Below are 16,604 nucleotides of genomic sequence, written 5' to 3'. Positions count from 1 at the left end.
CAACTGATTGTTGATTGTAGAATCAATCAATCAATACAATACAATGAAATAATAAAGAAAATAGATAAGTAAAAAAAAAACAAAGGCAATGTATTTAAGATTTACAGTAAAAACAGTGGCAGACTGAAATTATCGAGTTCCTGGTTCAACCTATTTCCTCGCTGCTCATGATGCAGGCGGCAAAGCGCATAAGCAGCGGATTGACGTGACCATGGATACTGGTTACTTCATCTGTTAACCTCGTTCGGTCTTGAGCTTGACCCTCTGTGTGGGTTTTTGAGTGCGTTTGCGTTTGTGAGTGCGTGCGTGCATTGTTGTGTCTGTGTGTGTGCATGGTGTTTGTGTGTGTGTGTGCGTGCTTGGGTGTGAGTACAAACCTGGGGGAAGCGGTGCGATATTGCGATCGGATCGAGGGAATAGTCCCGCGCTGGGCCGTGTCTGTCCTCCGCTTGTCCCTGTATACTAAATAATGGCAGCACAAAACGCTTCTGTTGTGTGATGCTGGTCATTGGCCTAATGGAGGAAACCAGTTTAGCTGTTTGGGGATCGGGTTGCACGTCTCTGTGTTTAAGATCAGTGAACCCCAGCCCTGGGTCCCAGGCGTCAGGGGTCAGGGGTCAAGGAGAGACGCGGGACTCGGGGTGGCGGTGCTTAGCGGCGGACGGACCTGTCTCTCTGTCCGTCTGTATGTTTTAACCTGTCTGTCTGTCTGTCTGTTTCAACCTGCGGTCAGTATGTTTTAACCTGTCTGTCTGTATGTTTTAACCTGTCTGTCTGTCCGTCTGTATTTTTTAACCTGTCTCTCTGTCTGTCTGTTTCAACCTGTCGGTCAGTATGTTTTAACCTGTCTGTCTGTATTTTTTTAACCTCTCTGTCTATAGGTTTTTAATCTGTCTGTCTGTCTGTCTGTCTGTCTGTCTGTCTGTCTGTCTGTCTGTCTGTCTGTCTCTTTGAACCTGTCTGTCCGTTGGTCTGTCTTTCTGCTAGTTGGTTTGCCTACTTGTCTGGTCTGCCTACTCAGCTGTCTGTCTGTCAACATGCCGGCCTGTCTCTCTGTCTGTCAGAATGCATCACCTATCTTTATAACAGGTCATTGGTCATTGGGCGTCATCATATGGTTTCTCAAGAAACAGGTGCATGTAATTAAGATTTAAAGTAAAAACAGTGGCAGACTGAAATTATCAAGTTCCTGGTTCAACCTATTTCCTCGCCGCTCATGATGCAGGCGGCAAGTGCATAAGCAGCGGATTGACGTGACCATGGATACTGGTTACTTCATCTGTTAACCTCGATTGAGACATCGACTTTTAATTACTGTCGTTCGGGCTTGAGCTTCACGTTTGTGTGAGTTTTGGAATGTGTTTGCGTTTGTGAGTGCGTGCGTGCATTGTTGTGTCTGTGTGTGGGTATGGTGTTTGTATGTGTGTGCGTTCTTGGGTGTGAGTGCAAACCAGGGGGAAGCGATGCGATTGGATCGGGGGATCCTATCTTTATAACAGGTAATTTGTCATTGGGCGTCGTCAAATGGTTTCTCAAGAAACAAGAGTTGTGTCTAACCCGTCCATCACAGTCACTTCTGGGACTAACAACAATTTCTGTCGAGTCACACGCAGTCAGCAAGGACCTGGGCTCCCCCTTCCGCCATGACACCCAAATAAGAAGAAAGGCGTCCATTATGATTGATCTACCCTGAGGTCTTTTGTTCTTTCTTCCTCATTCCTCTCTGCTGAACATACAGAAGGGTTTATGTTTTGGGCAGTTGACGATTCGTGGGAAAGATTCCTCTGATGATAACTCCACAAATCAATCAAATTCCTAATGGCCAAGCGCCATTCAAGCTGTTTTTTTTTCTGATGAACAATGTCAGGTTTTGGCTGTGCTTTATACTTCATCATATTCGTGACGTCTTGCTATTTAGTTAATATCACCCGTCTGTTTATATTTATCCTCGTGATGACCTAACATCCGATCTGACCTCACTGTATCTGCTGTATCCGTGTAAAAGCTCTTCTCATAAAACACACGGTGGCCACAGAGAACCGCATATATTTACCACCAAACAAAACAAGAGAAAACAAAGGCTCTACTGAGCTCCTGACAACAAACACTCACATCTCCAACCCGCTGGTGAATGTAGCCGCTCAGGGGATGTCATTGGGGGCAATTGTGTTCATTTGCCACAAGAGTCTGTTGATGTTTGGAGCTAGAGGAAGGAACATCTAATGAGCAGCGACCCGGCCAGAATGCGCAACGGTGAGATGAAGGACACGCACGCATGTTGACAGTCGAAGCAGCCCCTTTTGCCCCGTGATTCCTCAACATTGACGAGGACGTGCAGAGACGGAGGAGCCGGACGCACACCGGCGGACTACAGCCGGCTGCATGGAGGATCGAGGAGAAGCCGCTGGAGGACTCGTCCGAGGTCGACCTAGAGAGTGACTAAAGAGAGGTCTGGGTGGGAATGCCGGCTCTACCAATCAGTAGCATGTCTAACTATTGACAGAGACACACTCGGGGGTAAACGTGCGTCCGCCTTGTTTAACCGTTGGATAGAAAGGAACCTGACCTGTCCTAGGGTTCAAGGTCATCAGTTGAACACAGCTGAACGCTAAATAGAACAGTAAGAATTGCAGTGCATAAAAGTTAAAGTGTTGTTAAATACGCAAATGTGTTGTTTTTTTTGTACCGAGACAGATGGATCATTCACTTTCCACAACAGGGTGTATTCAGGTACAGTGCAGTGGTAGAGTGCATTCACAGGTACACCGTGTATAACTACTTAACTTTCCGTTGCATTGTTTGAACACCCTTCTAAAATCCCCTCTGATGCACCTCATTCAGTAATGTCCTCCAACAGGCACATCAAGAGACATACAGGTATGCTACGATCACCGTTTGTATGGCCTGGCATCCCACACCACAAGAGATCCTCTGTTCGATAGAAGATGTATTATTTCACTCAATGACTTCAACGCTTCCATTATTTTGGCGGCTACCTTTATGCTACTGTTCACTTAGTTGGTGAGTCTGCTTCAAATTCTTGTGTCAATGAACTGTAAACTAAGCAATGTTCAAGAGCGAGAGAGCGAGAGAGTGAGTGAGTGAGTGAGTGAGTGAGTGAGTGAGTGAGTGAGTGAGTGAGTGAGTGAGTGAGTGAGTGAGTGAGTGAGTGAGTGAGAGAGAGAGAGAGAGAGAGAGAGAGAGAGAGAGAGAGAGAGAGAGAGAGAGAGAGAGAGAGAAAATGGATGAACTATGAAATTGTGTCTGGCCAGGAAATTACTAAGGCAAAAAAATCAGCCTGGATAAATAAGGTGAGAAAACACGCTTTTTCCAAGGCACAGGGTCAAGCTGTGAAGATGGCCGAAAAACCGAAAGAAGCAGTTCTTGAGAATTCTATGGCGGAATGATTTACACAAAGAAAACCAAAACTGAGTTTCAACCCGCCTACCTTTGGCCAAAAAGTCTAGACACTTTTCTGACCATGAGAGCCTCTTTGAGCTGCAGGAACTGAGTATAAAGATGGGCTCAGTGCTTAATAAACCTTACAGTGTAACACAAATATCCAAACATTTGCCTGTGAGATGCAGAGCAGAAAGCATGATAGACTCATAAGCAGATTAATGGACCGGGCCTCCTCTTTAAATCCATGAGCTGTGATTACAGTTTCAGTTGGAGTATCAATTCAAGGAGAAAACCCTGAATTAATGTTCTCGAGACCTGGTTGAGCTGCCTTGAAAATCCGAGTGCAGATGGGATGGTAGAGGGGTTCACTCACTCATTTAACTAACGCTGGCTTGACAGAAGAATGGCTTCATGAATACTGGGTAACATTTGTATCTGATGGAGCCAGTGTCACGCTATAGAGAAAAGTCAGCAGTAGCAACCAGGTGGCCTTGAGATTCCCGAGGGGTTTTGGTCTGGCTCGGTTAAGACCATCCATACACTTGAACTAGCGGGGTCACAGGTAGTTGATGAGGTCAACTCTGTAAATCGATTCAAAGATTTTATGCAGATTCAATACTGCATAAATACAACCCACCCATCTTTAGGTAAACTAAATATATAGTAGTCTTCCGTGTAACTCTTTATAAAACAGAAACATTTCATAAAACAAAATAGAGGAAAATAAATCAAGACTAGACCTACTTCTCCGTGCGCCACTACATCCCAGCATATGTTTTGTCGTTAATTTCAGTAAATCTTTCGTGTTTTATTTTCATCATCAACGGTGCAGCGTTTAGGATTTAGCGGCAACTAGCGGAAAGATTGCAGATTGCAGGCAATTGTACACCACACCAATCCAGCCTAAATCCCTTGTCATTTAATTTCGGATTAAATTGACCGGGGGTATTTCCTGTTTAATTTCCCATCCGTGACATGTCAGTACGTGACATCCGATGTATTCCGTAATCCATCCGGGAATTGATTTGATCTTGAATACATGACACGCTTAAAAAACAATCATTCTCATATACCTCTAATAGAAATGACACACTGTCACACATTAACCAAATCCTGCCTACTTGTTTATTAATCATTCAACAAAGAAAACCCACATAATTCCCTTTTGTCTAACTAAACTGACTCGGAATGGATCACAGTAGATCGAGCATTACCGTGGTTTATCGATAAGAATGCAAGAGTATAGGGACTAATTCCCTTTAAGGCCATTTATTACCAATAAACACACATGAAGTTTTATCACCGCGTTCAACCATGGTTGTGTGTCTCTGAGACACAGGGAAGAGGGCTCTCACACGTGGAGCATGATATATAATAGTGTAGAGCAGTCCATTAAGCACGAATCGAGGTCAGGTGAGAGTGGGCGGGGCGAAACCGTGGAAGTGGGCGGGGCGTTACCGGCTCTGTTGGCCACGGGCCACGACCACACAGCCGCAGCGGCCTCAGAATGAGGCCAGACTTCGCCGTTAATCGCTGGCTATAACCTACATAGGGCAACATACAAAAGGTATAGCTGTATACAAGAACATAAAGTAGGCTACGTACCTGAATGCAATTCCTCCATCGTGTTCAACTGGAGATTAAGTTGTGCGTTTATTGCAGTCTATCCATCATGACATTGTGTACCTGCACTCCTGATGTACGGCAATACTAATAGGAGTAAATCATTTACAATGCTTGATACATTTTATTTTCGATACGACTCGTGTAAAATTATAGGTTTATTTGACACTCACCATAGTGTCATTACAAAAGCGTGTATATCAAAAATAAAAATGTATAGCATTTTTGTGTGCATATACAAAAACATGCTAAAAAATATGATAAACATTATTCATCAAACACCGGGGAAATTCAAATTCACTTATGAGCAGGGGAAAATAATGATCGAGTGAAACATTTAAAAATGAAAACAGAAGACAAAATAAAGAAAGAATGAAATAAAGAATAGAATGAAATAAAGAATAGAACGATATAACAAATTGTTTTGCGTAATCTATTCTAGTGTCCCATAGAATGTGTATGAATCCATTCAGAATCAAAACAATTCATCCCTCTATCGGTAAAGTTGTGTAATTGGCGTTTGTGTCATTAACTAAAAAATACACTTCAGTTTGAGTCCTCTGAAAATGTGTTTGGAGTGTTTATTAAGCAGTTATACTTATAGTATACTTCCAATGTGTATACTATAAGTCATTACAAAAAAGCGTGTATATCAAAAATAAAAATGTATAGCATTTTTGTGTGCATATACAAAAACATGCTAAAAAATATGATAAACATTATTCATCAAACACCGGGGAAATTCAAATTCACTTATGAGCAGGGGAAAATAATGATCGAGTGAAACATTTAAAAATGAAAACAGAAGACAAAATAAAGAAAGAATGAAATAAAGAATAGAATGAAATAAAGAATAGAACGATATAACAAATTGTTTTGCGTAATCTATTCTAGTGTCCCATAGAATGTGTATGAATCCATTCAGAATCAAAACAATTCATCCCTCTATCGGTAAAGTTGTGTAATTGGCGTTTGTGTCATTAACTAAAAAATACACTTCAGTTTGAGTCCTCTGAAAATGTGTTTGGAGTGTTTATTAAGCAGTTATACTTATAGTATACTTCCAATGTGTTTAGGTATGTTAAAGTAGTAGGCCTATTACGTGGGAAGGATGGGTAATTCTTGAGAAAAATAATTTGAAGGTCCACAAACAATCATTGGATCTGTTATCGTCGGTGGTACTCATGGACCTATGAATGCGTCATTAGGTGGCCGGCGTCCCCTATTGGTGGAAAAGCAGATTGCCTCTCCTCTTCTTGACATAATGTGATATATATGTAATGGGAGGAACAGTGGAGTAGCCTATTACATCAGTGAGCATTTGTTTAATATGATCGGTTTGGTAAAAATCTATTATTTAAATTGGGCTAATGTAGATCAGTCAGGGTTAGGGGTTCGTGTAGTTTAAATATGTTTGTATTGTTGTAAGATTAAGATAAAGAAATAAATGCTTATAATTTGCTCAGAAGTAAAGTGTTTTGTCCAACATTAAGACCCAGGCATGTGAGTCACTACCAACAGCAATATGAAAACGCCCAATTTCCCTATCGCTAAATGTCGTTAAATACAGCCCGCCATGTAATAAAAGCTTGTCCACAAATCCTCAGAGCTAACTGTAACTTAACTAACTGTAACTCTACATAACTGTATTAGACCCATATCAAATCAGACACATGTATCCAGGGTATAAAACGTCCTGAACACGGATACACTTTGAATTTACTTTAAATAATATGGCAAACGTGGACTCCAGGACCACAATAAACCCCTCAACAAATAGTGCATGATTTACATGTGTCTTATCGGCTACCTGTTGAACGTTTCGTCCGACTCCAGCCAGCCAATAGGGTGGCGGGGCGCTCACATGACCCACTCCTCTCTCCGTCCTGCCAACCATCCAGCATAACGAAACCGAAGGCAGCGCCGCCGGAGAGGGAGCTGCTGCGTGTGTGTGTGTGTGTGTGTGTTGAGATGAGTCTCGCCGTGAGCGACAGTGACAACATACACAGGAAATCGTAGCCATAAGTTATCGGCGATCGCCCGAACACACCAGGAACTGCGTGTGTGTGTGTTGATCGCCCAGTCGACACCCACAGAGAGAACCAGCGGCTGGTGAGTGATCGACTGGTTTCCCAACTTGTATTCTAGCTGTGGTGATCCCTGCCGTTTTGAGTGGCGTGGATAGGATGGTCGTGTATATCGGAATGTGGTTGTGTACGGTGTTATAGTGTTGTAGCACGTTAGCCTGTTGGTCATCCTGTTACGTGTTTTTAATCTTTTCTGTCGCAATTGAGACATCACCCGATCACGTCACACAGGGGGCCTGTTGGGAGTGTTGCGTAATCTAGGTCAATTATCTTTAGGATCGGTCAAAAACACAATCAAAGTGAGAACCACATTGGCGAACAAACGCTAAGCGAGGTTTCGTCATTTCACAGACAGATTTGGAGAAATCTACTAATTGAAAACAAACAAAGTGAATCTGTCTTTAATTAAGCCCCCTCCTGTTTTAAGGCATTCTTAGGGAAGGTAAACTTCCCTTGTTGACATTCTGGAGGAACCACGCTGCTGTGGACGTCTTTGCCTCCAATAGTTGCTGTCTAGCTCTACTTAAAATAAAAAATAAAAGAGGAAAAGTTGATCATATTTAGCGGTTGAGTCACCACTTTCTAAAAGCCAATAGGAATTTCACAGTTATCTCCGGGTTTGACCGAGTGACATCATGTATATGAACAACATGTGATTAGCCTAGCCAAAACACTGAGCTTCATTCAGACAAAATGACCCAGTTGGAAAAAGGAAGACTATTTCGTGATGCCCGCAAGGACTTCAACCCCTTGAGCAAGCAGATAACAGGAGTTCAACCCAGAGGGGAATGAGGTGTGGCCAAGGCAGTTATTATAACTAACCTGTTGGCTTTGTTTACACCCAGAGAGAGAGAGAAAGTTGAGGGAGAGAGAGGGGGGGGGGGGGGGGGGGGGGTAGAGAGAGAGAGAGAGGCCCCGTTTTTTTCAATGAACTCATATTGCCACATCACATGTCTGTTGTTGTCAACCTTTGAGCTCGCTTGTTAAAGGTCAGCAATGACGTTATTTATAATCATGTTATGTCTCTTCCTGTCACCCCCCTCCCCCAGACCCCTGGCATGGACTACAAGGCTGTGTTCGTTGCCTTGGAGGAGGTGTGCGATGAGAGCCTGGACGCGCTGTGCGCCCCTCCGGACCTGCCGTACGCCGCCGCCGCCCAGCGTCTGGTCAACACCATCGTCCAGGTCCAGGAGCACGGCCGCGCACTGCTCCCCGTGGTCACCGGCTTCGCCGCCGTCTTCCACCACTACGACTTTGAGCCGGAGACGCCCGCCAACGGCTACCGCACGCTAGTCAAGGTACCGTCGTCGCGCCGCCGTCGTCGCAACCACCGCCATCAGCATCACTGTCAGCACCACTGTCACCGTCATCCTCTTCACCACTGTCACCATCATCATCATCATCATCTTCACCACTGTCACCATCATCATCATCATCATCATCATCATCATCATCATCATCACTACTGTCACCATCATCATCCTCGTCCCCAATATCCTCATCACTGACATCATCGTCATTCTGTTGTTTCAGCGCAGGCTTCTGTCTATGTGGCTGTGTGTCGTCTATCTATGTGTGCTGTATAATATATGACAGACTCGAATAATTCTGTCTCTCTCTCTCCCTCTCCCTCTCCCTCTCCCTCCCCCCTCCCCCCTCCTCTCCCAGGTGCTGCAGTCCTGCCTGCTGCACATCATCGACAAGACCCGCTACGTGGCGACCAGCTGCCACGGCGCCTTCTTCCGCGCGGAGCACAACGCCTGTGAGCTGGAGGCCTACTGCGGCGCCCTCTGCCAGCTGCGGGCCCTCATGTACCTGGCCCAGAGGCTGCTGCACGACAACGGCCACGGGCAGCTCATCTCCCTGCAGGACGGGGAGCTGAGCCGGCGCTTTGTCCGGGAGTACGCCTCCATGCACAAGGCCTGCTTCTACGGCCGCTGCCTGGGCTTCCAGGTCAGCGACGACGACGGCGACGACGACGGGGGAGCTGGGGTGGAGGGAACGTGGGGCCCGTGCTGTGGGCGTGGGATGTGTGGCACGAGGCGTACCCCGATGGGATCCACCTCCAGGGAATGGCTTGTAGCTTGACGTGTAGGACGGGAGGAGTGGGTTTTTCATTGAAAGGTTATTTTGTAAGTGTTAACTCGTAGTAGAGAGAGAGAGAGAGACTGAGAGAGAGAGAGAGAGAGAGAGACACAGAGAGACACACAGAGAGACACAGAGAGACACAGAAAGACATTATGAGAGACACAGATGAGGAGGTTAGAAACATTTTAAATTACCCACAATCCTCTTACAAATCAAGATAATTTATTCAGAATATCGTATGCCTATCCCGTTTGGTGAGCGTTTCTATGCAAAACGTGGCTCCAGTATCATGTTTGCATACATCCTTAGCATGCTTTAACGTTTCTCTCTGTCGCTGTCCCGCTAGTTCTCGGCCACGCTGCGGCCGTTCCTCCAGTCGGTGGTCATCAGCATGGTGTCGTACGGAGAGACGTACGGCAAGCAGCAGTCGAGCTTAGGCAAGTGCAGAGATGTTCCCTGTGTTTTAACGTGCTTCTGCAGCCATGGAAACCAGCCTCTCTAGAACCTTCTTTTGGGCTCAGTGGGAACTTGGCTCTTGTCAAGTTTTGTGGACCTCTGTGACTTAATCCTTTTGTTTTATTTAGCCCTTTAAATGTGTAGTCTTCTGACAAATGTACGTGTTGTCAGACGTTTTGACTAAAAGCGTCCGCTAAATGCCCTAAATGTAAATGTATGCGTTATTTGTAGTTATCGATTTATTATGACTATTATTGTTGTATAATCAATTGTATTATTGTTGTTGTTTTATCATTTTGTATTATTGCCATTGTAGCATATTTTTATTGTTATTATTAATTTGTTATTATTATTATAATTGTTGTTGTTTACATGTTTTTGTATGTTGCAGGCATAGCGGCCCTGTCCCTGCTGACCTCGGGGAAGTACGTCCTGGACCCCGAGCAGAGGGGGGCGGAGTTCGAACGCATCACTCAGAACCTGGACCTGCAGTTCTGGAAGTCCTTCTGGAACCTCACAGAGTCCGGCCTCGTCACGGTAGGCCCGCGCTCAGCCAATCAGATCACACCATCGTCTCGCATGATGGGCTTGCCCAATCACTCCCCCCCCCCCCCCCCCCCCCCCCCCTCCAGGAGAAATTGATTTTTGTAGATGCTGTAATACAACGAGGAGTTATCATTCATGAGGAAGAAATATGAGGGGAGTGCAGTCCAAACCAACAAATTAAGCTCTTATTCTGTACAGAATCTGATGTGTTTTGATATATATATATTGATAAGAAAACTTGTAATAATATATTTTCTATCATTTTCATTTCTGCTCTGCCGTCTCCCCCTCCCCCTCCCCCTCCCCCTCCCCCTCCCCCTTCTTCTGCAGGGTTTCACCAGGATAACCTCTAACCCTGTGAACGTTAACCTGGCCCTCACCCTGCCCCCCGTCCAGCTGCGTCTCCCGTTGACCTCTGACCCCCGGCTCTCCACCCCTGTCTCCCCCCCGGTCGCGCACACCGGGCCGGGGCCTGTCTACGCACGCCTCATCTCCCACGAGTTCCGCGAAGGACACGTAAGTTGCCCCCCCCCCCCCCCCCTTCCAAAGGCTTCTCTAGTCTCTGTGCTCTACAGTCAGAGGTCCGAGTTTCAATTAAAGGTCCCATATCATACCACCAGGTGGGGCTGTGATTAGCCGTTACAAGCCATTTAGAAAATCTGCCTCTTCTGACATCACAAGTGGGTAGGACCACCTTGCTACAGTCCACTGGGTAGGCTGGTAGACTGATCTATCCAGCACACATCTAGGTAGACACGCCCACTTGTGATGTTACTATTGGGTCTAAAGTTTGAAAGGCACCAAAAACAGGTGCTTCTCTAAAATGTTGATTCCCCCCCCCCCCACCCTCTCTCTCTCTCTCTGTGCAGGACACTGAGGAGCTGCTGGCCTACTCTGACATGGAGGCGAACCCCCTGGCGCTGAACATGGTCTCCTCCTGGTCCCAGAAGAAGGCGCGGTCCCCCTGGCTCATGATCCACTTCCACGGCGGCGGCTTCGTGGCCCAGACCTCAAAGTCCCACGAGGTGAACGACACACACTCGGGCCACGATGTACGCATGAATGTAGATCAGCGTGACGACCAGCAGCTGTTGAGCCGGCAGGGGCTGGACCATGATGGTCTCCATAGCAACCCGTCTGTTGACATCGTCGATGTATTCACACGTCATTTAGAAGACTCATTGAGGTTCCGCATCTCTCTTTACATTGAGACAAAACGTATTCAAACACAACGAGCCAATGCAGACGCATGACGTAAACACAGTGCAGGTATCTAGTCTGGTACTCCTGCCTTGACCCCCCATACCCCTTTTAGGCACTAATTGTATGTTGTACGTCCTTGCCTAAAAATAGTACCAATTACAACGGCATTTAGCAGACACTTTTATCCAAAGCGAGTTACATCGGTTAATACACTCATTGACCCACCGACGGCAGAGTCAACCATGCAAGGCGACAGCCAGCTCGTCAGGAGCAGTTAGGGTTAAGTGTCTTGCTCAGGGACACATCAACACTCAGCTAGGAGGAGCCGGGAATCGAACTAGCAACCTTTCGGTTACGAGACAGCTGCTCTACCTCCTGAGCTAAGCCGACCCAGGGAGTACAGGGAACAAGTTAGCCTAGCTGTTGTTAGTGCTTGGCACCTGGTTCTATGGACATCCTTCCTTCAATGTACTTTTTTAGTACCACGCTTTGGATAAAGCCGGCGTTATGTTAATGTGATGTAAAGTGGCCCCCTAACGTCTCCCCCCCCCCCCCCCCCCCCCCCCCCCGGGCAGTATTACCTGAGGAGCTGGTCCAAGGCCCTCAAGGTGCCCATCCTCTCGGTGGACTACTCCCTGTCCCCTGAAGCTCCCTTCCCTCGGGCCCTGGAGGAGTGCTTCTACGCCTACTGCTGGGCCCTCAAGAACGCCCACCTCCTAGGTACACGCACGCAACAACAACTCAGACATCCTCGGACAGGAAACAATAAAAATAAAATAATAATAATAATTGAGAAAAGCTAAACCCTAACCCTAACACACACACCCACACCTAGGTGTGTGTGTGTGTGTGTGTGTGTGTGTGTGTGTGTGTGTGTGTGTGTGTGTGTGTGTGTGTGTGTGTGTGTGTGTGTGTGTGTGTGTGTGTGTGTGTGTGTGTCAGTTAATGGCAGATTTGCATGAGTTTTTTTGCTACTTTTACTTTGAAGGCTCTATATTAACGATGGCCATATTTATGGGCCGACACAATAATGGTTAATTATAATTGCCCAAATTAATTTAATTTAGGAGGCAACATGAACCCAACGACTCGGCTCAGCTCACTGATGCCTTCCCAGTGGCGGTGTTGTAGTGAAAAACAATGTCTATACATCACTGAAGTTTAATTAGAAATACATGTGCGTGTGTGTGTGTGCTTGCCCAAAGGCTCCACGGCAGAGCGGGTGTGTCTGGCGGGGGACAGCGCCGGCGGCAACCTCTGCATCACTGTGTCCATGAAGGCCGTTTCCATGGGGATAAGGGTCCCCGACGGCATCATGGCCGCCTACCCCGCCACCTTGCTCACCATCGACGCCTCGCCCTCCCGCCTCCTGACGCTCATAGACCCCCTGCTGCCCCTGGGGGTGCTGGCCAAGTGCCTCAACGCCTACGCAGGTCTGTGGACGAGGCCGCGGACGACGTTAGCTCCTGTTGTTGTTGTTGTTGTTGTTGTTGTTGTAGCATACAAAGGTAGATTAGCATGATGGCGACCACCTGTTTAGCAAGTTGTGGCGAAACCATGATGGTCTCTACAGCAACATATCTGTTGATGTTGTAGTTGATGTGTTGACCTTTCGCTTAGAAGTCGCGTTGATTGTGTGCTCCTCTGGTTGTGAAACTCTTTTGTATTTGAGAGACACGAATACAAACTCTACAAGTCAATACCCATACCAGCAACTGTCTAGCAAACAGTGGCTGAACAGGTTGAACAGCACTCCGTTCCTTAAGGTTTATATCGTCTTTATACTTGTGAACACTGTTCCCATGCAAAACTCTTTGGGCACAGTTTTGCATGATGCTCTTTTCACAAGTTGTGAAGTGAGACTGTTCCATAGATCAACGATTTGCGAGGTGTGAGGTAAATATGCAAACAGTTTTTATAAGTTTTCGATTAAGAAATCCATTATATGCCTAATGTGCCTCATCGTTGAGTCATATTAGCCAGCATTAACAATCTACATTGTAAACCAATCTTGGTGTAACCTTCAATGGAGCAGCTGTGTCTAAACATATGTTTTTCTTCAAATTTCTGCACTGATTTGAAGGGTTTGGGTGGTTGTAGGTTGCGGAAGGCCTATCGGTCTCAAGGCAATCGATCGCCTGCCTTGAGTCGAACCGTGTCCCTTATTTAAAGTGTGTGTATGCACTGTGTAATAACATGTGTCTCAGATGAGATGTGACTCAAGACAATCGTGTACAAATCCTAGTGTTCTGCACATTGCTCTGTTTGTAACCTGTGCTGATTGACTGCAATTCCACACATCAAGGATTGACCTCCAGCCAAGGATGTTTAATAAAACGCACCATTAATAAGTCCACTAATGAGTACTTTAAAGGTTCAATGAACAAACTCTTGGTATTAGCTCGTGGCATGAATTCCATCCCCCCACTATGACCCTAATGAAGATGACCCAGTCTTAACCCTGCTCCGGTCTTAATCCACCCCCCCCCCCCCCCCCCCCCCCCAGGCGTGACCTGTAAGGGCCTTCAGCCGGTGGTTGGCAGCGGCACGCTGGGTGCCCTGGGCCGCGACACCGCCACGCTGCTCAGCGACCTCGGCTGGGGCGCCTCCAACTGGCTGCAGTCCTTCCTGGACCCCGCCCGCTCCCGCAGCCCCAGCAGGCCGCCGCCCACTTTGGCGCTGTCCACGCCCCCCGGCAGGAGCGCCAGCGAGCGCATCCTCAGGTCAGACGGCGGCGGCGGCGGCGGGGAGGGCGGGGACTACCCCGACGGCTTCCAGCCGATGCGGTCCGAGTGCTTGGCGTTCGTGCTGCAGTCGTCGTGTCCCGTCATCAAGAACCCCTTTGTGTCGCCGCTGCTGGCGCCCAACGAGCTGCTGAAGGGCCTGCCGCCCGTCCATATTGTGGTGAGTCTCCTTCTCCTTTTTTACAAACACTATGTTACCACCAGGCGTGATGTTGATGAGTAGGGCCGGACGACTGATCAAATTCAAACCAACACCGCGATGTAGTACAACGTCATTTGCAGATCGCGATGGCTGCGATATATTCTTTTTAGGAATTGCGATATTGGTTGAAATAAGCGCAGTTTGATTATTTTCTCAAATCGTTCACCCCTATTGATGAGCCATTACCCGACATGACACGTGGGCGTGTCCACCCAGACCTTTGATGGCCAAAAATGAAAAAATGGCATGCTAAATCGCAATCGCAATATTGGTTCATATAATCGCACTTTGATTATTTCCCCAAATCGTTCAGCCCTAGTGCCCAAACCACTATTTTACCACCGGGCATGATGTTGAAGTTGAAGTGTTTCTTGATCCACAATCAGCTCTCTTGTACAAAGACGAGTGCTGTTCTTCCTGAGGTCAAGATTTCAAATTGCATATCCTCTTTTGACATACAAGCATGCACTCACACAGCGCACAACAAAAACATTCAATAAAAAGAGAAAATGAAAATCATTACTTGGTTTAAGTTGGTTATTCGGATCAACTGATAGTCTGATGAGCCATTACCCGACGTGAAACGTGGGCGTGTCCACCCAGATCTTTGACGGACAGGTCAGCCCACCAGTTGGTACAGTCCTCTGCTACGAGGCTGATCGATCTGTCCATAATTTACGTTTTCAAATCCAAATGAAACGTTTCCTATGGTTCCAGCTTGTTCTGTGTGGCGGTCTCTGAGCGCCTCTGAAGGTGACCTCCCCATATGTTTCCTCCTCCCGTAGGCCTCCGCGCTGGACGCTCTGCTGGACGACTCTGTGATGTTCGCCAGGAAGCTGCGAGACATGGGCCAACCGGTGACCCTGACCATCGCCGAGGACCTGCCCCACGGCTTCCTCAGCCTATCACAGCTCACCAAAGAGACGGAAGTGGCCTCTGACCTTTGTGTCGCGCGAATCAGAGAGGTCTTCCTGAAAAGGGACCCGCCCTCCAATCTTCGTCAGCGTCCGACCGCAGCAAGTCCAGCGGTTTGAAGGAAATGACACTGAAGTAGCGCAAAACTGTACCTGAACAAAGTACTAAACAGGGAACAACGGTGTCTTCCGGAAGCGAACCGCTGGTCAGTAGGGTTAGGCAACACCCCCGTATTCGAACTGGCAACATTCCATGGCACGGAAGTAAAGAACAAAGAACATAAATAGAATAGAGGAAAGAAAATAGACCTCTACATGTGAAACCACCTTAGACAAGAGTCAAATATCAAAATCAGATTTAATGGAAAAAAGATTAATTGAACAAGTAGCCCAGTACAGAGCGTGCTTTAGGGGAAATGCCTAACTTATATTATCTGGTACTGGGCTGTCGTGCCTTCACATGCAGAGTCGAGATTAGAGGGAACGTTTTGTACCACTGCTATGAGCTAGCGGAAGTCGTTGGGAGATCGAATCGATCCACCAGCGTTTTATATTATTTATTCGCACTGACCTGTGATTGGTTAACGGCGCTGTGTCGCCTTAATTAAGAGCGCGTGTCTGGTTGTGTGTGTTTGTATTATCAGCAGTCCAGACTTTAGAGTCAACACACACACACACACCTATTTGAGGGTGTGTATCCATAGCAAAGGATTGGGATGGGATAGGACTAGGGATAGTGTAATGGTGTTGTTGTATATCCGATGAGATTATACGCTCGTCCAATGGCGAGCTGGCGATCGGCGACCTCACCCTCCTCTCCCGATAGCAACATGGCTCCTCTCCGCACAACGAGCCAACTGAAAGGGAAGTTAACCCCTGGCCTTTCATTTCCCGCTGTCACTCACAGTTGCCTTACACCTACCCCTCCCCTTGTTTCCCGCTCTTTTATTTAAATCTTGCAATGTTTACCTTACCTTAAACCATCCTAGTGAACCTAGTTCCTTACCAGCAGTACCATTACTAGCATGGCTGACCAAGAAATGTCTACAATGTACTGTATTAATAATTTCATGCACTTGGGTGGCTTTACGTCTGTCCTGTATTTATTTTCTTTCTACAAGTATTCGCAATAAGCCACAAGTTTGTGGCCTTGACCCGTTGTTTTGAGCGGTGCGGTGGTTTGTGTTTCTGCTTGTTTTGTTTTATAACAGTTTACATTAAGTGCTGAAATGTTGTTAAAAAACTAAAGTATTAAATCTGGACTTGAACAACGCACTGTGATGTGTTTGGTTTTGTCTTTGCTCGTTTGCACCTCGACGTCTGTCGTTTGAGAGGATGG

The 16,604-nt window shown here is 46.7% G+C and overlaps 1 protein-coding gene across 1 annotated transcript; it reads left to right on the top strand.

Moving 5' to 3' along the window:
- Positions 1-6,913: 6,913 nt before the first annotated feature.
- On the top strand, positions 6,914-16,538 carry lipea (lipase, hormone-sensitive a). Its single transcript, XM_030347070.1, has 11 exons — positions 6,914-7,137; positions 8,162-8,410; positions 8,781-9,065; positions 9,547-9,637; positions 10,048-10,193; positions 10,533-10,718; positions 11,072-11,227; positions 11,981-12,125; positions 12,611-12,838; positions 13,912-14,309; positions 15,137-16,538. Exons 2-11 carry the CDS (start codon positions 8,171-8,173, stop codon positions 15,383-15,385), a joined length of 2,124 nt encoding a protein of 707 aa, XP_030202930.1. The 5' UTR covers positions 6,914-7,137; positions 8,162-8,170; the 3' UTR covers positions 15,386-16,538.
- Positions 16,539-16,604: the final 66 nt, after the last annotated feature.

This window comes from Gadus morhua, chromosome 22 (assembly GCF_902167405.1).
Source record: "Gadus morhua chromosome 22, gadMor3.0, whole genome shotgun sequence".
In the NCBI taxonomy this organism is placed as follows: Eukaryota; Metazoa; Chordata; class Actinopteri; order Gadiformes; family Gadidae; genus Gadus; species Gadus morhua.
The sequence above is the reverse complement of the archived record's forward strand: the minus strand, read 5'-3'. Positions and strand labels throughout refer to the sequence as shown.